This window comes from Pituophis catenifer, unplaced genomic scaffold (assembly GCF_029215685.1).
Source record: "Pituophis catenifer annectens isolate HBS135680 unplaced genomic scaffold, rPitCat1.0.hap2 SCAF_19, whole genome shotgun sequence".
NCBI classification, from domain to species: Eukaryota; Metazoa; Chordata; class Lepidosauria; order Squamata; family Colubridae; genus Pituophis; species Pituophis catenifer.
Window position 1 is genome coordinate 2,404,349 of NW_027256899.1, and position 26,794 is coordinate 2,431,142.

Here is a 26,794-nt window from a genome sequence, read left to right on the forward strand (position 1 = left end):
TTCCCCAGTGTTTTATTATTTTTACAAATAACTAAAGGAGGTGAACATGTCCAACTCTTCTTCCTCCTCTTTTCCCCACAACAATCACCCTGTGAGGTGGGCTTGTCTGAAAGAGAGTTTCTGTCCCGAGGTCAGCCAACAGGCTTTCAGGGCTAAGGCAGGACTTGAACTCAGGATCTTCTGCTTCCTAGCCTGATGCCTTAACCATTGTCAATGTTAAGGCAGGGTGGATTTTGGGCAAAGGCCCTGCTGGTCACCACTGCCGCCTCGTCGTCCAGCAGGACCCCAAGTCCCCCCCCCGGGTCTTTCTGGGGTAGAGCAGCCCCATCCGAGAGCAAAGGAGAGAAACTCCTGGACACAGAGAGCCCCTCCCCCATCACAGCCCCTCCCTCTTCCCAAGGTTCAGCTAAGACTCACTGCCTGTAGGGGGCAGCATAGAGTCTGGCCCTGAAGTCCTAGCTGGGCCCTGAAAATTGAAATTGGGGCCTCCAGGTGATTGGCTCAAAGCCACTGGTGGGATTCAGCCGGTTTGCATCAGTTCGCCTGAACCGGAAGCTAACCATGGCCGGCCACTCCCCTTGCCCCGCCCAGCCACTCGTCTTGAATGAGGCTGATATGTCTGACAATGGCTTTGCCATGTTGCCCTCGATGTGAGCCTTCGGCCAAATGGGCAGGTCTGGAGCGGGTCTCCCTCCCATGGTATGCCACCTCCCGCGTTTAATTTTGGGGCCACCCGGGTGAGGGCAGCCCCCCACCCCCTACCCGAACAGTGATCCCTGCCACCATCATGCAAGCTAGCCAGCCAGTCAGCCCAGCCCAAACCCACAAGGGAAGGAATGATCGCCCTCCCCCACGGTCAGGTTGGCTGCCCCCCCCCCTCGCCCTCTGGAAGGGCAGCAGCAGCAGCAGCTCCGTCGTCCCAGAAACGCTGCACAGCCTCTGCGGCCTCGTGTTGCGCTTCCCGGCTGCCTGGGGAGGGAGGGGGAAGAAAGAGGCCAGCCGGCTCTTCAGAAGCATCGCTGGCTCTGCCCTCCTGCCTCCGCTCTTGCACAGGGGGAGGCGGCGCCTTCTCTCCCGGTCAGCAGAGGCTCCTGGGTGGGAAAGGCGGCCGGGGCCGGTCCGAGCTTGGCTGGGAACCTCACATAACGCCCGGAAGGAATCCTTGTGTTGCAGCCACCAATCTGGGCATTAGCCAGGCAGGAGACTGCAAGCTCCGGGGTCTTCCGAGGAGCCCAGCCGAAGTTTCACCCGCGGAGGCTCCGGGACTCCCGATGACGGGACGGGTCCTTTGGACACCCAGGAGCTCCAGCCCAGCCTCCGCTGCAGCGAGTGGAGCGCGAAAGTCCGGCCGGGCTCCTGGAGAGGCAGAGGTGGCAGGAGGCCGATCCGGGGCTGCTTGTAGCACAAAGGTTCCTCCGGGGCTTTGAGGTTCCTGGCTGCAACGGGCAGCAAAGCTCGGCTCGTCCCTCTGACCCAGCAGCTGGGAAAGGGGGTGAAGGAAAAGGGTCCCGTTGCCCAGGTACGTGCAGGTCAGAGGGGGGAAGAAATTCAAACTTTGGCCTCCCGGTGTGGCGCGGGGCTTTGGGCAAAGGCTGGAGGGAAGGGAGGAAGCCATGCTCCCCTGACAGCCGGACAAAAGGATGCAAAGAGCCCTCACCGGCTTCTCCGACAGCGGCCTCGCACAGGGCAACGGGGCTCCGCCTGCAAGCAAGCTAGACTAGGGAGGGGGGAGCCCGAGCGAGCCCTGAGGAGGGAAGGCAGGCAAAGGGCGAGCGAGGGCAGCCGCAGCATCCTGGAGCACCTGCGCTTTCCCTCCGATCGGCTCCCCCGCCTCTCCTCTCCCCCCGTTAGCCAGCCTGCCAGCCGGAGGTGAGTTGGGGGGCTTCATTGCGTTCCAGGCATTTCCCACCCGAAGGGCACGCTGCCTTTGCAATGGGGGGAGGTGTTTGGGGAAGGCAGCGGGGGAATGGGGGGGGGGCAGAGGAGCTGCTTTCAAGCCATTGGCTTTTGTGGGGTGGAGAGTCTCCCCCTAGGCAGAGGCACCCTGCCCATTTCGGTAGCCCCCCCCCCACTTCCTAGGGAAAATATTTTTAAAAAAAATCCCTGCAAATGGTTTGTACAAAATGAGCAGCTTTGCCTCCGCTGGGCAGTAGAGCTGCATCTCTCCTGAGCAGGGCCGGATTTAGATGAAAAGAGACCCTAGGCTATTCCACTTATGAGGCCCTTTCACCTATAGTGAAAGTGTAATTTTAATTTTGCTAACAATTTGAATGCAGGCCCCTCTTGATCTTGAGGCCCTAGGCTGAAGCCTAGTTAGCCTATAGGAAAATCCGGCCCTGCTCCTGAGTGCGGAGAGTCTGAGGAGAAGGCTTGGCTGCCTGCCAGAAAGTCTTTCTGAGAGCTTCACCTGTGGCAGAGATGAGACCGTCACCTGGCTCCAGCCCCCGATTCCCCTTCAGCGTTGCCAAATGAGGAGCAGCCCTGGCAGACTCTCCAAGCCTAAAGCAGAAGGGAAGGAGGGTGGGAGAGAGAGACCCAACCCAACCTCTCTCTGTCTGTGTGGGGGGGGGAAAGGGAGAGAGAGGGAGAGAGAGAGGGAGGGGGAGGGGGAGAGGGAGGGAGACAGGGAGGGGGAGAGGGAGGGAGAAAGAGGGAGAGGGAGGGGGAGAGAGATGGGGCTTCTTGGGGGTGCATTTTGGAGAAGTGTCAAGAGAAATGCCAAAAGGGCAATCAGTTTGGGATTAAAGTCCAAATGAAATGGGGTCTTCAGGGAAAGGAGACATGAAGAACTTTCAACTGCAGGATTCTAAAAACTCTCCTTGAAAGGAATGTCTGGAGGCAGCTCTCGAACTCCTCAGTCCAGAGGGAGCAAAAGAGGGAGGGTCCCAGTGAGGGTCTTAGCCAGTGGTGGGTTCTAACCGCTATTACCACCGGTTCCCTTCGTCCATGCGCTTTGCCTGCCATCTCCCTGAACTGGGGAGAACCGGGAGCAACCCACCTCTGGTCTCAGCTATTTAGTTTAGGAATAACAGAATAACAGAGCTTAAAGGGACTTTGGAGGCCTTGTAGTCCAGGGGACCCCAAACATGGCAGTTTTAAGGCTTGTGGACTTCAACTCCCAGAATTCTCCAGCCAGCCATGCTTGAAGTCCAGAAGTCTTAAAGCTGCCAAGTGTGAAGACCCCTGTTCTAGTCCAACCCCCTGCTCAGGCAGGAAAACTGAGGATGCCAAATCTGAGCGGAGGGCCTGGGAAAGGGGTCAGAATAATACTTAGAAGGGACCTTGGAGGGGACCCTAGTCCACTTCAGAGAAATGTCTGTCCAGTCTCTTCTTGAACACCTCAAGGGTTGGAGCACCCAGAACTTCTGAAGAGAAGCAGTTCCATTGCTTAATTCTTCTCACTGTCAGGAAGTTTCTCCTTAGTTTTAGGTTGCTTCTCTCTCTGTTCAGCTTCCATCCATTGTTTCTTGTTTTGCCTTCTGGGGCTTTGGAAAATACATTGCACCCCCTTCTTTCTGGCAGCCCCTCAAAAGCCTGTTTTGTGACCTGCCTATCAGCATGTGAGCCTTTTCCTCCTTTCAGTGGTCCATGAAAGTATATCTATAGTATGTGGATGCAGATAATAAAGTCGAAAAAAGCGAACAACATTTTACAGAACTATAGATACGTTGAGGTCGGGGGTGACAAGGAGTGGCTGGGAGGGGAGGGGCTGGGCAAAGCGCCCTTGACATGAGTGATGTCAAGTTGGCCACGCCCACCTAGTCACATGAGCACTTGGCCACGCCCACCAGACCACACTCACCAGGCCAAATTTGAATCCCACCACTGCTTAAAGATGCTGTGTGATCCTCATCATATGGAAAGTAATCAAACGAGGCTCTTAGTGCCAATAAAGGATTAAAGATAAAACTGTCCTGAAAAAAACGCTGTGGACAGTTTCCCTTTCCTAAGAAGACAAGAAACGGCTGTTCCCACCCCTGAAATTTCCCAGCCCTCTCAGAAGTTGGCTACAAAATTGGGAAGAGCTCAGAAGACTATGAAAGCCATCTTCTCTCAGATGATTGACAGTTGAGCTGGAGGGGTGACATCATCCAGCCAGTAGAACCCCAAGGAGATGAGAGGCCTCCCTTGGGATCCTATCAAAGCTCCCCTCCTCCACCTTTTCTACCCACCCCAAGACCCCCAAGGCTCCTAATTTCTCCCCTTTTGGCCCAGAAGGCCTGGCTCTTTTCTGGTAGACTGCCTCTTCCTATGGAAGCTCAACTAAGCTAGAGGACTGAGCAAGACTCACTGATGCAGCTCTTGCTCAGCCTCCAGTTCGATTCCCTTTGTGTTGAGATGCTGGGGGGGGTTGTTGTGTATGTGTTGCTGTTGTTGTGGCAACATCCCTCTGTCAGCTCCCTGTGTTTCTGCTGCTCAGGTCCAGACCTCTTTTTCTGGGGGCCAAAGTCTCGTTTGATGGTTTTTAAGGGCAGAGAAAGGGGAGAAATTCTCTGCCTGGATTTTTAAATGCAGACACCATTTCTAATAGCCCAATGGAGCTGAGCCCCAAATCACAGGACCCTCTTTCAGACGGGATCCAGTGGGAGGGGGATCCAGTTGTATCCAGAAAGCCCAAAGATCCCATTTTGCCTTTTTACCCAAGAGGCCTGGATCTTCCCAGGTAGACAGTCTGTTATGGATTGGGTCCAGGGGTGAAATCTAAATTTTTTGCTACCGGTTCTGTGGGCGTGGCTTAATTAGTGGGCGGGGCTTTGTGGTAAGGTGACTGGGTGGGCGTGGCCAAGTCAATGTCACTTCTTTGCCCTTTTTTAACCTACAAAACACAACACAACACAACTGGCTCACCCACAATATAAAAGCAGCTGTGCTAGACCCAAAATGGCCCCTGCAACAAGCAGGAACCTCACACAGCCACAAAAAGCCCCAAAAACCAACTTTCACACTTTACACACACAAAATTCCACATACAGCTTTGTGAGATTATGTGTGTTTGTGTAGTTAGAGTGAAACACTACAGAAACACACTAAATCTCAGAAAGCTGCACAAATATTATTTTATTTTATTTTTATTTTTATATAAAAGCAGTTAAATTTAAAACTTCCTAAACTTTAAATGGCTAGGTCTAAAAAAAGAACAACTAAAAACAACCCCAATTAACTATTTTTTTAAAGCTCCCAAAGGGGAAAAAAACTTACCCAATAGAACAGGGGTCTCCAACCTTGGCAACTTTAAGACTTGTGGACTTCAACTCCCAGAATTCCTCAGCCAGCTTTGCTGGGAGTTGAAGTCCACAAATCTAGGCAGGAAGGCAGGCAGGCAGAAAGAGCTGCTCACCGATTAGCTTCATTGCAGGCAGTGAGATTCAGTTGCTTGCTGATGCAATGGATTGCAGGTATTACAGTGTTGCGACAGCAGCTAAGGTAAGCAAGCTGGAGGGTGGGGGGTGGGGGGAGAGAAAAAAAGAAACTTTTCTTTTACATGGCTTGGCGATCCAAGCTGAGTTGCCTGATTAGCAGGCAACTCAGCTGGGATCGTCAGAGCTTGGCTCGTCAGAGCCGTTTAAAAGGAAAAAAGGCTCTGATGATCGCGCGGCTCAGCTGGGCATGGGGGGCGGGGGCAGGGATTTTTGCTACCGGTTCTCTGAACTGCCTGCTGCCACCGCTACCTACTCGCCTGAGCCGGTCCGAACCGGGAGCATTTCACCCCTGATTGGGTCCCTATAGCTGTCTTAAGGGCTGCTAAAGTGAATCTAGAGGAGCCTCCCTCTTAACTCCAAGTCTTTTGGGGGGAAACTTTGACCATTCGTATTTTGGGGGGGGGGTGTCTTTTTCAAGGCTTGTGATTGGTTGAGGCCCTGTGTGGGCCCAGAGTATCAATGACAGGGATTTGCCTGCAGTTCCTCAGTTCCAGTTTTAAGTCAATAGATGCTCTTCTATTATAAATGCTGGTCTGTTTCTTGCCTGCTGAAGCCCATTATAGAATAAAAACTCTCATAAATTGGCTCTGCTTCGACTCGATGACTGCCACGACTGAGGGCAGAAATTCCAGTGGTCGTAAGTCTAGGACTGCCTGTGAATGGAATGGAGGGGGGGGGGGGTTGGCCTGAATTTTGAACCAGGCAATAAGGGGCCCAGGGGCTTTTGGGCCCTTCGGTTGCCCAGTGCAGGTCATCTGGGGAAGGTCTTCTCCCTCTGGGCCTCCAGGGCAGGGCTGCTGGGCTGCACCTTCCTCCCCAAATGTTGCAGGGTTTTCCAAGTAAGACTGGACCTGAGCACAATGGGAAACCTCAGAGTAAAAGTGGAATAGAAAACCTGAAGCCTCTGGATTTTTTTCCCCAGGAATGTAATTCCATCTAATCCATTTAATGGGTTTCAAGGAATCTAAAATGTCCTTGATATGCCATAGTTTGGGGTGAGATATTCAAAGCTCTCTGCAGAGGGAAGGTTTTTTTGAGTCTATTTTGAATCAGAAGAGAGCTGGAAGGGACCCTGGAGGTCTTCTAGTCCAACCCCTTACTCCAGCAGGAGACCCCATCTGCAACCCTTGTTTGGGAAGCATCTGGTGGAAAAGGGGAATTTGCTTTTCTCTCTCAGAGCCTCTGAAGAAGGTTCATAACTGATCTGAACAAGCAATGAAGAAAGCTGTGCTATATTTGAGGTCAGATCAAAGGCAAAATATTCGCTTTTAATAAATCCAACCTGGTTCTCATGAATGGATTAGAATAGTCTGCTAATTAGATATTGTTCAAAATATGAAAGACAGATTATTAGTAAGATTGTATCATAATAATGGAAAATAGCAAACAAATTAAAAAACTATAAAAAAGTGTAAATCATATAACTATATCACCCTACAATTTACCCCAATTAGATTAACGTGTGGAAATGCCAACAGAAGAATTCTATTCCAATAAAGGGCCTGTTTTATTTTTTGAGGATTGCTGTTTCTCTTTTTGCTACTATATCCTGGATTCTTTTTAGCTTTAAATTTTATGCCAATAACACCCATATTTTCTGAATTTGGAGAAAGCAGAAATTGTGGAAATTCCCAAATCAGCTCTGAGGGCAGTAGCTGGAGTCCTTTTGCCCACCCCAAGATCCTCCTCAGGGCAGTGGGAAACCTGGACCGGTTGGCTACTGGTTCCCTGGCTGAGCTCCAAAAGGAGGCTTGGGAAGGCAAGGGGAACACTGGGGGGGGGGGGAAATCAGCTCTGGCATGCAAACTTGGGAATCTTTTTAAAAACATTTTTAAAGCATTTTTTACTACCAGTTCTCTATAAGCTGTTTGGCGACATCATTTTCTTTAATGTCCAATTTCACTTCATCTTCCGACCTCTCGGCTCTGCGTCTCCAATAGATTTGCTTAAGGCTGACTTTTATCATTCTTTCCTTTAATTGCTATATATCTCATGGATCACATGCTAGAGAGCTAAAGAACTTTTTCTAGAGAGTTTGATAATTTTCTTTTTTTTGGTGTTCGCTTTTGATTTTTCTTCTGTCATAATCTAAGTTTTCCTTTGTTTGTTTTTTTAAATATATTTTTAAATACTCCTTCATTTTCTGTGACCCTTCATTCCTTCTGATTCTGGGCTGCATCTGAACAGGATTTCCTAAAAGAAAGCAGATTTCACATTCAAATCCTCCAGTTCTTTCTTTTTCTCTTTAAACATTTTATTATTTATAGAATAAAATACAAAAATACAAAATCAAATAGGAAGAAACAGAAGGATGGAAAAGAGGAAAGGGAAATGAGGGGGGAGGGAAAAAAGAAAAAAGTGCTGACTTCAGACTTCCTCTGTTGCAGTAAAATAAAGCATTAAAATCAAACCTCTTTACTTTTCCATAAGAAAATAAAGGGTTCCCTAAAAGAAAGCAGATTTCGCATTCAAATCCTCCAGTTCTCAGGGAAGCCAAAAAATCCCGCCTCCTCTCTCTCCTTAGTGGCTGCCTCTATTCCTGCCCCCTTCATCATGACAACCCTGTAGCCAATCAAAGAGGGGGAAGAGATGGTTGCCTGGGAACTTCCATGCCCTCAGCCTGATGGAGAAGAGGCTGAAGAAGCCAAGTCAAAGGGGGGGGGTGGTCAAATAAAGAGCAAAATTCACAGCATTGCCTGTGTCAACAGATATTTTACAACCTATATCCTGGTGCCAAAGAGCCCTGAGATCCTCTTAACATGGAGGAAAGTTTATGATATCGATGTGGGTTGTTTCACTTTAAAAGATAACGGTGGGAATGCATGTTTGTTTGGGTTCTCGGGGAAACTAGTAAAGAAAACATCTTCACACTTGTGTATTGGCTAAAATCTGCATTCTGATTAAAAGGGAGGGGTTTCTAGTGCTTTAATCCTACTTGCCTTGCATAAGGGTATTCAGGACTTTCTTTAACTGGGTTGCTACCACTTCTGCTTAATAAAGTGATCCTTTTCACCCATCATGTTTCAAGAGTCTTTACTTTCTTAAATTGGAAGGAGAGGCAATCATTTCAGATGGAGAAGAGGCTGAAGAAGCCAAGCCAAAGGGGGGGAGGTCAAATAAAGAGCAAAATTCAAAATTTTGGGGGGGATGAGAGAGAGGCAAAAGTTCTCAGAATTACAGAGGGAGGTGGGCTTAAGCCCATTCCCCAGAAAAGGCTGCAATGAAGAGGGTCTTCTCAGCTGGGGGCTCTGGAGGGGCCACAGGGGACCCCCATCTTCCTCAGCATCATGGAGGGTCCCCTCCAGGGTGAGGCTGGCTGTCTTTTCCCCCAGGGCAACCCCGGATCCCTCTCGGAAGACCCAGCCCTGCATGGCTTCTCCCCACAGGAACCTCTCCTGGAAAAACACGGAGCCCAAGCAAAGCTGGAGAATCCCCAAGGGCTGCATCCCCCCACCAACATTCAACCTTGGGACCCATAAACCAGGTTAGTCTCTGTCACTGCGTTTTTTTATTTCCCAGCTGAGCTTCATTATTTTTGGACTAATAGACTTACTGTAGTTTGCCAAGTTCCTTATCAGTATTTTACTACGCATGTCCGCATTCTTTCACTTGCTTCACACACTCTTTCCTTTGTTCTCTTGCCACAGTGCCGGTTGCTGGAAAGCAACTGGCCCGAATTATTTCAAAAATGTAGCAATTACTTTTCTTAGTTAGTGAGGTGTTTTATTTTCTTTATAACAAATAAATGAGTTTTATTAGAAACTTTTCTTCGCGTTTCTTTTCAGAATATTGCAACAAGGAATAAGCCTCGATTCATCTCCTCTAATCAGGGTGATTGTCCCAGAGCCAAAAGTGGGATTAATCAATGCCCTGACATCTGGTAGCAGAGGATGGTTGATTTATGGCTTTTTTCCTTGTTTTGTTATTTCTGATAAGAGCGCATAGGCAATTAGTTTTTAGCTACTGAGGTATGCTAATTATCTTTGCTAAGATGCCGAAAGAGAAGAAAAACAAATACAAAATGTATTTTGCTGAGAAGGTGGCAGAAAGGAGGTTTTCAGATTTCCAGCCCCTTATTACAGCCACACGCCTGGAACAAGAAGAAACCGTGGGAACAGAAATGGAGGGAGATAAGACAGAAGCTGTTTTTGAAGATGATGATTTACGACTGAGGTCAGTAACACTTTCTTCTGATTTTCCAAGCTCTAAAAAAGTCCTCCTAAAACCTTCTGAATTTGTAACGCTCGGTGCAAGGCCAAAGCAAACTGCCGAGCAAAATTACTCCCACGCAGAGAGAGAAACAATTCATTATTCTCCTCGAAGCTCTAAGCTCACCCTGGATGAGCTGGCTATGAAAGCCTATCGTGACCGTATAAAACTCTATGAACAGGAGCTATCCCAGGCAAAAATGGCTATATCTATGCTTGAGCAAGATAAGGGAGATAACTTAAGATTTTCAAAAAGCGCCATATTGTCTTCTTCCTCGGAGCCAAAGACACTCCCCCTGGTGGATCCTGTGTCAGGCCAATTAAGACAGAGGGCACTGTATACGTCACATGAAAGTCTCCCTGACCAAGTTACATATAAACCTGCCACGCAATCATTCCTTGTAACTGGGCTGCCCGAAGCTAAAGGTGCAGCACCATCTGCTGGCGAAAGTAATTTACTACAGGAAGCTGAAATGCCACAAATGTTTCCATGGGCCCGAACTCAAACACCCCCTGGCGGTGTTGGTGTCCTTTTAGATGGAACACAGGCACGCTTTATGCAGCAAAGGCAAATGACTGCATCTCCAGCAGGTCATGCCAATATTGCAGATCAAGCACAAATGGCAACTGGAATACAGCAGATTCCAGTGCATCAGCCACAGCAGCTACAAATGCCTGCATATATGCCCCAGCCACAAGTGCAAATGGGGCCAGTTCCTGGCCCACCTCCAATGGCACAACCAAGACCATTTTTAGGTCCACAACAGGCACAGCAAATACCACAGGCATTTCTGCCAGCACAGCCAGCGTACCAAATGCAGGCTCCTTACCAGGCATTTTCTGTCTCTCCACTAACTGGTGAGTCAAAACTAAAAATGTCAAGACACAATTACAAAGTCTGGGTCAGTGAGATTACACTATTGCTTCTTAGAGAAGGCACTCACTGCATGGTATTTAATCCTCCTGCTCAACCTTGGACTTATGCAATAAGAGATCTAGAGATAAGAGCTCGCATAACATTATTGATGTCCATGGATACTGAACTGCAGGTCACTTTTCCACCAAATACAACAGCCCAACAAATTTGGGCTGAATTGGAAAATTGCTACAGGCCTATCTCAATTGAATCTTCATGTTTACTCATGTCTGAACTCCACGGTTCGAGATTGAAACCTGGTGAACAAATTGGAGGACATTTGACCAAACTGAAAGGTCTGAGAACAGAATTGAGAGAAAGAGGCCATAACATTGAAGATATTCAAATGATCAGCATCATTATTAACTCTTTGAATTATGAATGGAAAGATGCTGTTTCAAAAATTAACCAAGTCCCTATTGCTCAACGCACAGTGGGCAATGTCTGCAGACTTTTAATTGAAGAAGAGGCATTCATGTTGGCCATGCCACACTTGAGAGAACCACCCGCATCAAGAGCTCCAGCTAGGCGCCCCTTCCGAGGAAGGACCTACGCTCCAAGGATGCCAAGATGCTACACCTGCGATCGTGTGGGACATGCCACCCGGGATTGTCCCCAACGAGTTCCAGCTCCCGTCACGTACCAGCCCAGAGGAACAGACTCCAGAGGCAGAGGCAGAGGCGGAAGACAAGGTCGTCGTGGTCCCCGGCGTGATCCACAAACTCCACTCGCCACCTTGGCTTTAACCAATGATCCACAACCTCAACCAGAGTACGACAGATGACTCCTGTGGACTTTGGACAGTGGTGCAGCATTGCATGTTACCTACAGAAAGGAACTTTTCACAGAGATGCACGAGCCTGAACCTGAACTACGTGAACTTTATTCTTTTTCAAATCATCCTTGTCAGGTCAAAGGAAAAGGAACTGTTTATGTTGAAGAGCTTGATGCATTCATTCCTGATGTTTATTACATACCAACAGCAACCAGTAACTTGCTTAGTCAGAGTCACTTGTCTAGAGCATTAAAATTCCAGGTTCACCACCTTGAAAATGCAAGTTACATAGTTAAAGATGGAGATATTATTGCTGGAACCATATTAATTGGTGGTGTTTATTACTTAAAGCCAAAGCCTAAAACACAAACACAGGCAAGTATGCAAACTCCAAAAAGGGAGAGCACAGGCCCAGAGAGAGATGCTCCAGAGAGAGATCCTGTTGCTATTCCTAAGGCTCCTAAAGCCAACAAAAAGAGAATTGGTAAACAGGTTGCTCAGAGCAAGCCTGAGGTTCCGCATAAAAATGTTAATGTTGAGAATTCACTAACTGGTAAACCTTTGCATTCCAGGTGTATCCATAAATGGCATAGAAGATTGGGGCATGCCAGTTTCCGTGTTCTTAGGAAGATGCCGGAGTTCACAAAAGGTTTGGATCTAAAGGGGTGTAAGGTGTTTTTGGATTGTGCTGTCTGCAAAAAGGCCAAATCCAAAGCAGCAGCCATTCCCAAACACGCTACATGCCTGTCAACACGCATTTTTGATTTGGTTCACACTGACATAGTTGGTCCTTTCCCGCCATCATTTGGTGGTAGAAAATATTTTCTAACAATTGTTGATAATTACTCTAGATACGGATATGTATATCCTATGAAAGAAAAATCTGAGACTTTTCAGATCTTTAAAGACTTTGCAGCCCTTGTTTCTACCCAACACCAAGTTGCATCGCCAGAATCCAGAGTGATCGTGGTGCCGAGTTCATGTCTCAGCGTTTCCAGGACTGGATGCGTAAGAATGGAATTATTCATCAGACTTCGGCCCCTGACACATCGGCTCACAATGGAGAGGTACTGCAAACCATGATGCATTGTCTCCTAGAAGAGGCCAGTCTTGATATGATATACTGGGGTGAAGCTATCAAGTATGCAAATTACATATTCAACCGTACTTGGAGCAGTGTAACAAATCAGACTCCTTTCTTCATGTTGTATGGCTACAAGCCTGATCTTAAAAACATCCATATTTTTGGTTCATATGCTATGGTGAACATTCCCTTAGCTCAAAGAAGAAAAGGAAGTCCAGCAGCAAAAAGACTGAGATTTATGGGTATTGATGATAACTCAAAATGGAGCAGATTTATTGACTCTAAACATGCAATTGTGATTTCCCAATCTGCTAATTTTGAGGAAGATATTGACTGGTCCAGGATTCATTCCAATGATCCTGGAGTTTATTTTCCTAGAGATGATACTGCTGATGCCACGCAGATTGACGACCAAGATTCCACCACTGGTTCTTCTCAACCTGATGTTCCGTCTTCGCAAGCCGCGGATGCTGACGCTAGCGACGAAAGTGAGGACGAGGACGAACCAGAAGAAGATTGGACAGTTGTTCCGAGACGTTCCAAGAGGGCCACAAAAGGAATCCCTCTACAACGATATTCTTGGCAACTGACAAAAACACCTTTGCCTTTGATTTGCAATGTCACACTTCCACCTGATAACTTCACACAAATCAAGCAGCTCCCTGATTCAGAGCAAGACAAATGGTATGAAGCAATGCAGGTTGAAATGGACAGTCTAAAGAAACTTAAAGTATTTACACCTGCAAAACCTCCAGCAAACAAAAAGGTCATTGGCACTCGATGGGTCTACAGAATCAAAAAGAAACCAAATGGTGAGTCATTGTACAAAGCCAGACTTGTAGCTCAGGGTTTCGCTCAACGTTATCCTGAGGACTACACAAATACTTACTCACCGACAGTCAGAACTGAGAGTGTAAAAATTGCTTTAGCAACTGCAACTATCCTTGGTTTAGAAGTTTTCCAGTTTGATGTTGACACGGCTTATCTGCATGCAGACCTAGATGAAGAGATCTACGTGAGAAGTCCTCCAGGATTCTGACAGCAAGAAGGGGATACCTGGTTCCTAAACAAAAGTCTCTATGGTCTGAAACAATCTGGTTTAATGTGGTATTTATGTCTTACTGACAAACTAAATTCAATGGGCTTTATTAAGTCCGAAACTGATGAGTGCGTGTTCACAAAAAGATCTAACAATGCATATGAGATAGTTCTTGTTTATGTTGATGATATTGTTTATATTGGTCCAAATAAGCAAATGAGTGAAATTTTTGCCAAAGCTTTGCAGAGATACTTCACATTGAAATCATTAGGTCACATTAGCACTTATTTAGGTGTTCAGATTGAAAAAACACAGAAGGGATTTAGTCTTTCATAAGAAGATGAAATTGAACAAATTTTGCATCATTGCAACATGAAAGACGCTAACACAACAAAGACACCCATGCAAACAGATTTTCACAATTTGACACAAGAAGAAAGTCCTGAGTTCGAGGATCAAACACTTTATCGTTCAGTCATTGGGTCACTGTTATACATTAGTAGTTGGACCAGACCCGACATTGCACTTAGTGTTAATCTCTTATCTCGACACGTAGGTAAGGCAAAACAGTTTCATTGGACATGTATTAAGAAATTATTGAGATACCTAAAATACACTAAACATTTGAAGTTATTGTTAGAACCAACACATACTGATTATGCAGAATTATGTTGTTATGCAGATTCTGATTGGGCAAGTGATAAGAAATCACGTAAAAGTACTTCAGGTTATATGATGTTCTTAAATGGATGTCCTGTTTATTGGCAAGTACGTAAACAGAATTTTGTTTCTTGTTCATCTACTGAAGCTGAATATGCTTGTGTTTCAGATGCATGTAATTCTCTAACTTGGTTTGATGCTTTAGTCACAGATATCTGGACACACCCGATCCGACCGATCACTGTGATGGAAGACAATGAATCGGTGGTTTATATTTCTGAATCTCATTTCACAGGTTCTAGGTCCAGACACACTGACATCCGTTATCAAAACATAAAGCATTTAGTGAAAAAAGGTTTTGTCAAAATGCAATATGTATCTACACATGATCAAATTGCTTTGCCCACTATTGAGGAATGGACTTTGAAGATGGCCAGTTTTGCAGAGATGGCGAAGATTTCAGCATACTTAAAAGATTGCTCACAAGAGACTTATGAATGGGAATGGAAAAGATGGATAGAATATGTTCAGAACAAATATCAAACTAGAAAGTATCAAATAGCTTTTATTTGAAAATAATGTTTTAGAAATATTTTAATGTAACGAGGTAAAAAGAAAAATTATACAGGGGAGGGAGGGGTTCAAGTTTACACATAAGTGTCATATTAAGGGGTTTTTTTGTGTGTTTTTTTTTTACGAGTTATGAGTATATTATAGGGAAGTCTGGGGGGAGGGGAGGGTTAGGGAGGGTTAGGGAGGTTGGGAAGTTTGGGGGGGTGGAGGGGGGGGAAAGGGGTGAAAATGTAATAATTGTAAAACTTTTGCAATAAAAAAAAATTGCTGATATGCTCAACAAACCACTTCCAGCAGCTCAACACGAGTATCTGCGCAAGAAGATGTGCCTTATTTGATGATGTACTGATATTCGCTCAACTGGCAAAGAAGGGGAATGTCACTGCGTTATTTTATTTCCCAGCTGAGCTTCATTATTTTTGGACTAATAGACTTACTGTAGTTTGCCAAGTTCCTTATCAGTAAGCTACTACGCATGTCCATCCACCCACATTCCTTCACTTGCTTCTCACACTCTTTCCTTTGTTCTCTTGCCACGGGTGCCGGTTGCTGAAAGGCAGCTGGCCCAAATTACTTCCAAAATGTAACAATTAACTTTTCTTAGTTAGTGAGGTGTTTTATTTTCTTTATAACAAATAAATGAGTTTTATTAGAAACCTTTTCCTCGCGTTTCTTTTCAGATTATTGCAACAAGGAATAAGCCTCGATTCATCTAATCTAAACCAGGGTAATTAGTCCCAGAGCTAAACATGGGATTAATAAATGCCCTGACAATGAGAAAGAGGGAAAACCTCCTAGAATTGCAGAGGGAGGGGGCCTTAAGTCCCTTCCCCAGAAAAGGCTGCAATGAGGAGGGTCTCCTCAGCTGGGGGCTCTGGAGCAGTGGTGGTCCGCAAGAAAATTTTAATGGTCCGCAGAAAAATTATTTGCATTTTTTATATTCCTCAAACTATGGCCCCTGGACCGGAGACATGCAATGAACGTTTGTCTTGTAGCCAGCAGGGGCGCTACATCAGTCCCTGCAAACTCCGTCACTTGAGCTCAGCCGGAGTTTCACGTGCTGCTCTCTGAAGTGCCCGGAGTCCCAGTGATGGGATGGGGTCTTTCGGGCACTTAGCTTGTCCTCCTGTTTAGTAGCTCCAGCCCCTCCCTCCCTCCCTGGGAATCCAGGTGCTTTAATGAGCGGCATGCGAAACTCCTGCCGCCCAGGAGGAGAAGAGTGCGCCAGAGCCCAAACGTTGGGCCTCGCTGGCCTCAGAAGCCAGGGATCCTGCAGGCATCCCAGCCATGTAAAGGTTGCCCAAATCCCCGGGTTGTTCACTCCACTCGCCTGCCCTTCCAATGCACCTGGGCCTGAGGAGGGTATTGCAGAGGTTGCATTCACACAACACGCATGACCAGGGCATTTGCGTGCTAAACTTAGTTGGCATTGTGGCTGGTGTCCAGCTAGGACCCCCCTCCCTCCCCTCCACCAGGGCTGCGGAAGACCTCGAAGGAGCAGTGCTCTTTCTTCCTTTGCAGACTCTGGAAGGGGCAGAGAACCTCAGCAGAGATCACAGCAGGCGGAGAGGGGAGGAGCGCAGGTGGCTTTAGTTGCAAGTGCGAAAGTGCCTATGGGTGCATGGGGATGTCACGGTGCCAGGTGTGCCTCCTTCTCCTGGGCTGGTCATCCAGGCAAGCCGGTGCACGTGGGTGGAGGAGCTGCTCCGGGACGACCAATGGGCCAGTCCTGTGACTAATATGGGACCGACTTTCCCACAGACATCAACAAGCTACGGTCAGTCTGCCTGTTTTCTTTTTTCCTTCACTCAGATCGACCACAAAGCTTCTCCTTGAGAGAAGGAACACAAAAGAGGTTGCTGGAAGGCTGTGTGCCCAGACCAGGTGCTTCATCTCGGGCCTCCCACCCGATGGCCTGACAGAAGCAGAGACGGGCAGGAGGCTGAGAGAAAGCACCTGGTCTGGGCACACAGTCTCAAGCTAGGTTGACGTCCCCCCTGCATCGATCCAGCAGACAAAGCAGGAAAGGCAGATAGAGAGAAACAGTCCAGTTGTCAAAGTGTGCCTGAGTGAGAGGCCAGCGAACCAGAAAGCCTCTTCCCCGTCTTCCCAGGAGCCTGGGACTTCTCGCGACCGGCCCCTGAGCTCCCTTGCAGTTTGTTCTGCTGCTGCTGAGGATGGGCTGCAGCAGTCCCACCTTGGCCCACACCAGCTCCTTGCAGTCCCCCATGCCAGGATGGCTGCAGAGACTCTCCCCCTTCCAGGTCTTTTTGTGTGGGTCGGAGGGGGGCAGAAATTCTACCTTGGGGTCTGCTTCAGCCTCCTGATGTGGGGCGTTGGGCAAAGGCTGGAGGGAAGGGCTGCTGGTGGCAAAGAGCCGGAGGACCTTGTTCCAGTGGGACAGCATCATGGTCTGGAACTGGCTGACCATCTCAGCCCACTGAGCCCCCAGGTGCCAGTACCTGGCCTTGCACTCCCGCAGGTCTTCCCTCTGCTTGGAAAGCCTATGCTCGTAGTCCTCAGTGAGGTGCGTCTGCTGAGCCTCCTTCTCGGTCAGATCCAGTTTGAACTGAGCTGTTTTGCCAACTCCTTTCTCGTGGTGCCTGCTTAGCTCCAACATCTGCTTCCTGTTGGGACCCTAAAGAGCCTGGGGGGGGGGGAAGGTGAGGAGTGGCTGGGAGGGAGGGGTGAGTAGAGGCCGGCGAGACACCCCTCAAGATGAGTGGCATCGAGTTGGCCACACCCACCCAGCCACATGACCACCTAGCCACGCCCACCTAGTCGGTCATTAGGCAGATCATATTAGTGGTCTGCGGGATTTAAAATTATGACTTTAGTGGTCCCTGAGTCCAAAAGGTTGGTGACCCCTGCTCTGGAGGGTTTGGAGGGGCCACAGGGAGCCCCATCTTCCTCAGAGTCATGGAGGGTCCCCTCCAGGGAGAGGCCAGCTGCCTTTTCCCCTAGGGCAACCCCAGATCCCCCTCGGAAGACCCAGCCCTGCATGGCTTCTCCCCCACAGGAGCCTCTCCTGGAAAGACACGGAGCCCAAGAGAGGCTGGAGAATCCCCAGGGGCTGCGTCCCCCCCCCCCAACATTCAACCCTGGGACCCATAAACCAGGTTAGTCTCTTCCCAGGAATGCCCCAAATCCCCTCCTCCTTCCTGGCCATCCTGGGCCTTCTCTGTGGGTCTGGGCTTTGCTTTCCCCCCTGAATGCCCCATGCATGGAAAGAGGTGGCTGAGCAACATGGGATATGGTCTCCCCCATTTCCAGGACTCAGAAGATGGAACCTGGAGGGGGATTTTGCAGATCTGCTTCCCTTCCCCACCACCAGGCTCCCCAGCTCTCTTCTTCCAAGAGGGGCTCCCCACTCAGCCGGGCAGAGTCCTGTCTGGCATCCTTGCAAGAGCCCCCTTGCCTGGCCTGTGCATGGGAAAGGGTGGCAGGGGAACATGAGATATGTTCCTCCCTCCCTTCCTTCCTTCCAGCGAGAGGCAGCCTTGATTTCTCCATCTCTTATAACTTCTCTCTCTCTCTCTCTCTCTCTCTCTCTCTGTGTGTGTGTGTGTGTGTGTGTGTGTGTGTGTTTGTATGTGGATGTAATTTTTTTAATTCTATTTTTTCACGAAAGCTGATTTTGTTCTTAGAAACTGGCTGCACTATTGCATCAGCCCTTTTGTGTGGTGCCCTTGAGCATTAGCTTTCAAAATAAAGTAAATTTTGGTTCCAACTCAGCTGGCAGCTATTTCAGATCTGTGACATACTGGCCTCTGAGATTTTCTCTTTAATCACTATGCAAACAAATATCAGGTTTATTTTTTCTTCAGCCACAGGTGCCATATATTCACTCTGGGGCCAATTTGAAGCATGGAGACTCCAAACCTCTCAATTCTAGATGACCGATTTAATTCCATCCCTGCCCCTGTTATTATGAATCACATGGAGATTATTTCCCTTTCATTTCCCTCCAGAGAATTTCCCAACAATCTTTGACTGCAAGAACTAGTTGAATTATCCAGGGATCCCTCTTGACAAGTACAATTATGATAAAAGTTTCAGCTCTGCTTTTTGGCCAGGGGAGACTTTGGACAGAGAAATATGGAGTTTTGGGACAGGCAGAGTCTGTGCTCCTGAATGTACGTCTCTCTCCTTTCCAGATGAAGCTGAGTGTTTCTCTGTGTTGAGAAAAAGCATCTGGATATTCCACCTTGTGAGAGTCCTTTAAATTCTTCTAAATCTTCTTTAGAAACAGGAAAAGGATTCATTGATTCACCCCATGAATTATGGACCTCCTGATTCTGCCTCTGATGCTGCTTTTGTCCCATCCAGTCTCTGGGCAGCTGAGAATGAAATGCCCACTGAATTTCAAACAGGAGGATGGAAAACAACCACAGAGCTTTTACAGCCCAGGAGACCATCTCATTGGTTTAGTCATCACTGGAAATGAAATATTGCATATAAAGTTGCTTTTCACCATGGCTCCTTCTCTTCAGTTTGTTTTCCATGATCCGTAAGTCATTCAGGGTGATGGAGTTGCACTCCCTCCATTCTAACACTCTCCTTCTTTTCTGTTTTTTATTTTTCATTTATTACTATATTGGGGAATATGTCTAATTTCCTGAATGATTTTGATTTCCATGGCTTCTCTCATTTCTCTGATTTTGTGAAAGAGACTCAAATCCAAAAATGGGTCTGAAAAAAAGCTGAAAGGGCTGCAAATTATTTTCCTCTCTCTGTTCAATCCTTAATTTATCACTTGGATAATGAGTTTTATTTAAAGTAGTGGTGGAATCAGTTGTAGTTGCCGTACCTCAGTCCATTTCCATATTTGTGTAACTGATCACTGCTTTTGGATCAATGTTGGTTTAAGGCTCAGTAGGCTTGTGGAGGATTATGTATTAAAAACAGTATTTATTGTTGCTTTTGATTATAATAACATGTTTTTACCATAGGAATTATTATGATTTTTCATATGGCTTACGATTCATTTTCAACATTCAAACGTTCAACAAGAATTCCCAGCTCCTGCACAACCTCACACTGGGCTACAACATCCACGACAACTATTTGAGCACTTTCCACACTTCAGATGGCTTGCTGGACATGCTCTCCACTGGAGAAGACAATGTCCCCAACTACGGCTGTGGAAGGAAGGAGAACCTTCTGGCTCTTCTTGATGGAGCTGAAAGGGCCATCTCCATCCAGATGTCAACATTAGGAGGCACCTACAAAGTCCCACAGGTTTGTGTGTGTTTCTCGTTCTGGTAAAGTGAGGGGTGGGTGGTGGTGGGTGAGCAATAGATGCAATCATGTCTTCTCCATGGAATTCAAGAGCTGCTTTTCTCCATATTAGCATAAATGTCAATATTTTACCCCATTATGTTCATGTTGAGATTAATCATAAAAGACCTGAAATGCAAACAATACATTCCCTGGAGAAGATATTCTTACTTCAAAATTTAAATCAGTTTTGATTTAACTGATCAAAAAATATCCCTGGTTGTTGGGGCCTCTATTAGCATCTTCATTTTCACATATAAATAATGCCTGCCCTATCAAGTCAGATTGAAGTTGCCAATAGTAGCATTTTATCCATCTAAAATGTAGAAATTACTCTAGCAATTATAGGCCAAATAAACTAACAGATATTGTGACTAAAATTTATGCCATGATCCTCTTAGTTACACTTGAGAAAAATGCATTCCTTGCAGAAGAACCAGAAGGTTTTAGGTAGAATTAAATACTATATAGATTTTATAAGGAATATTGCACAAGTTAACAGTCTAATATTGGCAACAAATTTGTCTTGAAATATCTAATCTATATCAGCGATATTTGACTCAATTTGACTCTATTTGACTCAATAAACAGAGAAATATGATGGAGAAAATGGATGGCCCTCAAAATGGAGCTCAGACTGTTGGCTCTGATCCAAGCCCTTGTTTGAGAGGGAGGTTTGGGCTCAATGGAGCCATGAGAAGAAGGATCTATGCTTACCAAGGGGGAAGGGAAAGATGCATATTTGAACCCTTGTTATTCAGTCTAGATATGAATGACTTACTAGGAGTAATGAAGGATAAAAAAACCAGATCATAAATAAATGTTATTTTATTCGTTGACAAAAATGATTAAATTAGGGGACCAGCGAAATGCAGTGCATGGATTTCAGAAAGGCTTTGACAAAGTCTTCCACAACCTATTTCTCAGTTAAGATGAAAATATGTGGGATAGACAGCATCAGCCGCAGATGGGCTCAGCCTGTGGTCCTCAATGGAACTACGTCTGCATGGAGGGAAACAAGCAGTGGGGGACCCCAAGGTTCCATTTTAGGCCCAGTTCTCTTCAACATCTTCATGAATGATTTGGATGAGGGGAGAAATGGGGAAATCATCAAATTTGAAGACAACACTAAAGTGGCAGGAATAGCCAACATCAAAATAGGCTCAAGATCCAGATAGATCGAGATAGACTTGAATCCTGGGCCTATTTAATTAAGTGAATTTCATTGTAGAGAAAAGTAATGTTTTACACTTAGGCTAGAAAAACCAAATATACATTACAGAGTAGGTGAAACCTGGCTCCATAGCAGTAACTGTGAAAGGGATCTTGGAGTCCTAGTGGACAATCACTTAAATATGAGCCAGCAATATGTGGCTATAGAAAATCAGAGGCCAAGCATTTGCTCTGATCAAAGATGTTTCTCCTGCTCTCGCAGAGAGCTTTATTTTATACAGTTTTACACAGGCAGATAAAAGGCAGGACAGCAACAGCGTTCTAATTGGAAAATCCTCCTCCCTGTTCCCCCACTCAGAAGGAAGGTCAGATAACACAGACCAGAGCCAGAATGAGATCATCCAGGAAGAAGATACATGACATCAGAAATGGAAGCAGTTTGCTGCATTCTGTCCGAATTAATTCTTCCATCCCTACATCTCACTCTTTTTTATCTTGTTTGTGAAGCCATCCTCTTACAAGGGCCAGAAAAAGGGGTTATTATCAGGAGAGGAATATCCTTGAAGTTATACATATGTTACAAAAGCAAGAAATACACTGAACAAAACAGCATCCTCCAATTAAAATAGCACAAATGATAAAATTATACAAAATTTTAAGTTGATGCTGAATGTTTCTTGATTCATCTAAAATGTTAAAGCAACAAAGTTACATTTTCAAGAACTGAAACAAATCAATTGTGTTAGGGGGTGAATAATATACAGCTTCCCCCCAACGAGCTATATTCTTATAGTCAAAGTTCCCTTCGAACAAATACTCACTCAAATTACTAAAGTTTTGAATTACTACATACTGGGATTAAACATGTAGAAAGCAAATTTTCCATATCATAAACTTCAGACAAACAAAAGGCATCCATTTTGGGTTTTTTATTTTTTATTTATTTTTAAACAAAACATAAAACATCCATCATCAATCATCAGTGTGTCGGTTGGTAACAAGTCTTTTGTGCATCTTCACCATATTCATAGCTTATTTATTATCTAATTTCTCATATTATCAATCTAATATATACCTGTATTATTATCCTCATTAATCATTTATTTAACAATGGCTATTTCTTCCCACGTTTTGTAGAAATATTTTCAAATTTAAGTTAATTTATATTATAATAGTCATTTCCTCCTCCTAGATCAGTCCAATAATCATACATCATTATATTGTATATTATATATTTCTACAATTCTTATATTATAAAGGTCTCACTCATATTTCATTTCCATGTTTTTTTATCTAGCCATTGATAAAACAGATCCCATATCTTGTAATATTGTTTATCTTCTTGTTCTCTAATTTCAAATGTCAATTTGCTCATTTCAGCACTTTCCATGATTTTCTTAATAACTTCCTCTTGCGTTGGTATTTTCTCATTTTTCCAATTTTTAGCAAACACAATTCTAGCTCCTGTTAATACATTCACAATCTAATATTTCAATTCTCTATTGTATATTTCAGGTACAATCCCCAATAAAAAGATCTCTGGTTTAAAGTCTATGTGTTTTTTTTTGTCATTTTTTCCAACCATGTGTGGATTTTAGTCCAGTATCTTTTAGCTTCAGCACAAGTCCACCACATATGGTAATATGAACCTGGTATCTGATGACATTTCCAACATTTTTCAGATTTGCCCTTGAACATCCTGGCTATCCTCGTAGTGGGTAGATGCCACCTGTAAAACATCTTATACAAATTTTCTTTTATGCTGTTGACATTGTCATTTGATAATTTTGCAACCACAGTTTTTGCCATTTCTCTAAGTCAATTCCATGTCCAAAAATTTCCCCCCCCATGCTATCATTGTTTCTTTGACTTGTTCTTCCTCCAATTTAACCTCTAATAAATATTCATACAATTTTTTAATTACATTGTCATCTGCACCTGTTAAAATTTTATCCAAATTAGTCAAATTATTATAAAAGCCTTCTGTCTTAGAATCTTTATCATATCTAGAATGTATTTGCATATATGAAAACCAGTTCATCTTTATATCTTGTTCTTCTAATTCTTGCATAAATTTAAGTTCACCCTTTTCATTCAGTAATTCACTATATCTAACAATTTGTTTCTTTCTAAATGTTATTGAATATAAGAATGCTTCAATAGTTGATAACCAGACTGGAATTTTTAAATAATGTTGTTTTTTTTAATCTTCTCCCAATTTAATAACAGAGCCTCTCGTATGTAGTGTCTTCTAAAGTACCCCTGTGTTTTTGTTCCCTTATACCATAAAAAAGCATGCCATCCCAACAACAAGTCATGTCCTTCTAAAGTCAATAATTTAATATTTCTTAACATTATCCATTCTTTAATCCACGTCAGATTTGTCGCTTGATAATATAGTTCCCAATTGGGCAAACCAAAACCTCCTCTTATTCTAGCGTCTTGCAACAATTTTAATTTTATCCTCACCTTTTTACCCTGCCAAATGTATTTTAACACTATTTTGTTCAAATCTTCAAAATAATCTTTTCCCAACCTAATTGGAATTGTCTGGAACCAGTATAGAATTCTAGGCAGTATATTCATCTTAATGGTTGATATTCTCCCTATCAATGATAATTGTAAATTTTCCCATTTTGCCAAATCTGTCACTAACTGTTGTTTGCGTTTATCATAATTGTTCTCTTTGAGTGCACTGCATCTTGTTGTCAAATGTATCCCCAAATACTTAAACTTATTTGTAACCTGCATCTTCGATACTTCCGCCAATTCTTTTTGTTTTATTAACATATTTTTTGTCAAAATCTTTGTTTTGTCTTTATTTATTTTCAAACTTGCTACTTTTCCAAATTCTCCAATTTTATCTATCAATATAATTATTGATTCTAATGGATCTTCAAGAATAAAAACCAGGTCATCTACAAATGCTTGCAATTTGTATTCTTCCTGTTGAATTTTCATTCCTTTTATATCTTTTCCTTCTCTAATATTCCTGTTTAGCACTTCTAATGTTAGCACAAACAACAGAGATGACAGTGGACAATCTTGTCTCGTTCCTTTTTTTATTTTAATAGACTCTGTCAATTCTCCATTTATCATTATTCTTGCTGTTTGTTTATGGTACATGGCTTCTATAGCTTGAATAAATTTTCTACCAAAGCCCATCTGTTCCAGTTGTAATGACATAAATCACCAATTCACATTATCAAAGGCTTTCTGTGCATTTAAAAATATCAAAGCCAAATTTGCTTTTCAGGATGTGCCTCATAATATTCCAAATATTCAGAATTATCCTCATATTGTCTCTAATCTGTCTTTTTGGCAGGAATCCATTTTGATCAGAGTGTATAAAATTATTTAAATATCTTTTCAGTCTTTCTGCCAATATTGAAGAGAAGATATCATAGGCTGAATTTAGCAGGGATATAGGCCTATAATTCTTGATTTGTTATGGGTCGGTATCCTCCTTTGGAACAAGTGTAATATATGCTTCTGACCATGACTTGGGAATTTTCATCTTTGACATAACTTCATTCATGACTTCTAGCAATGGGAGATTCAATGATTCCTGTAATGTCTTATAATATTCCGCTGGCAGTCCATTCTTTTGTTTTTTAAGTGCTTCAGTTAATTCCATCATTGTTATATTTCTTTCTAGCATCATTTCAGTATCCTTGGAAATCTGGGGTAGATTCGCCTTCTGTAAATTTCTTTTAACATTTTCCTCATCTATATCCTCTTGTTCATAGTTTTCTATAATAATCTTGTATAATTTTTTTCTTCTCTTTATTCCCAAATCTAATTTGTCCTTGGTCATCCACTAGCTGTGTTATTTTTCTTGATTCTCTCTCTTTTTTCAGTTTATATGCTAGCCATCTACCTGGTTCGTTAGCATCTTCAAAATAATTCTGTTTAGGACTTCTAATTTTTTGTGCTAAATCTTCTTTTTCTATCAATCCCATTTTATATTTAATTGTATCCATTTTTATTTTAATATCCTTTTTTTGTGGAGATTTCTGTAATTCTTTTTCCAGTTTCTTGTAATTATCCTAGAATGTTTTATAAGCTTGTCTTTTCTTAATATTCCTTTTCCTTGTATAGTCTATTATCAAACCTCTAGCATAAGCTTTCATTGTATCCCAAAGATTTTGCATTGATATATCCTCTTTTCTATTCTCTTTAAAAAAGAAAGTCAATTCTTTCTCCATTTTTTGTACAAAGTCCTTTTCTTTTAGTACTGTGTTATTTAGAGTCCATCTAGACCTTCTCCTTTGTCCTTTCCATTTCACTGTCATTGGATTGTGATCTGCCCAGGTATTTGCTTCTGTATCAATTTCTTCTATGTTGAAGTCAATTCCATTGTCGTCCAAATCATATCTATTCTAGACCATGATGAATGTCTATTGGAATAAAAAGTATATTGTCTACTTTTTGTGTTTCTTTCTCTCCATGCATCTTTTAAATTTATTTCCTCTGTCATTTTGAAAAAAGATTTCGGAAGAGTCTTTCTACTTTGCTTTATTGCCTTCTGTGTATTATAATCTAATTTCTCATCTACTATACCACTGAAGTCTCCCATCATGCAAATATTATCATAGTCCAATTCAATTATTTTCATATGTCATTTTCTATAAAAATCTTCTTGATTATCATTTGGAGCATATATTGCTATTAAAAGTATTTTCATATTATTATCTATTATTTCCACCATAAAAATAATCATCTGTATATATTTGCTCCGCTGAAATTGTATCTCTAATATATAAATCAACTCCTCTTTTCTTACATTGTGGCAATGAAGTAAATAATTTGCCTAATTTTGGCTGTACCAACAATTTAAAAGGCTTTAAAGGATGGCATTAGTACCTCTCTTGATCTTGATTGTATTCCTCTGTTAATGCAATATAGGATTGCATTGGCTTTTTTGGCTGCCGCTGCACACTCTTGACTCATATTTAATTGGTTGTCCACTAAGACACCAGGATCCCTCTCACAGTTACTGCTATTATGCCTGGTTCCACCCAGTCTATATGTGTATAGGGTCTCCTGCTTGAGGGGGTTGGACTAGAAGACCTCCAAGGTCCCTTCCAACCCTTTTATTTTGTTATAAATTCTGTTATAGGTACACATATTTAGCCTGCTAAATTCCTATTGGAACACACTGATTTACACTGATAATGTGATATTCTCATACTTACACATTGGATTGTATGCCCTGTGAAGAAGACTTGGATTTTTTTGTCATAATAATTATCTGATAATTAAAAAATCAAGTTCAAAAGTGATGGTCTTTGGAAAACAACATCATAGCCATAAATGCCTATTTGAGGGTAATCCAATAGAGCAAGTAACACCTTTCCTTACCTGGGTTAGTTTTCTCTGAGCCTGAATCTTGGCTCCCTCACCATCCAAGGAGCTCAGTTAGAGAAAGGGCAGGAGTGAAAGTGGTGCTTAAATGAAAACCTCATAGCTCTCCAGCTTCCTCAGCCCCAATGATTAAAGTATCGGAGGCCCAGTTTTCCCCCATGTTCTTACATCAATCTGATGTTTGGGGCTTCAGAGAGAAACCACCAGCAGAACCAACCCAATCTCAGCCTCTGAGGAGGATCTTGGGATGGGTAAAAGGACTCCAGCTGCTGCCCTCAGAGCTGATTTGGGAATTTACA

The 26,794-nt window shown here is 43.8% G+C and overlaps 1 protein-coding gene across 1 annotated transcript; it reads left to right on the top strand.

Moving 5' to 3' along the window:
* Window positions 1-5,385: 5,385 nt before the first annotated feature.
* Window positions 5,386-11,157, top strand: LOC139326236 (uncharacterized; the record flags this gene model as incomplete). The annotated part of the gene is made up of 2 exons (XM_070956392.1): window positions 5,386-5,424; window positions 9,490-11,157. Coding segments are annotated over exons 1-2 (1,707 nt in total), but the record flags the coding sequence as incomplete, so codon positions are not given.
* Window positions 11,158-26,794: the final 15,637 nt, after the last annotated feature.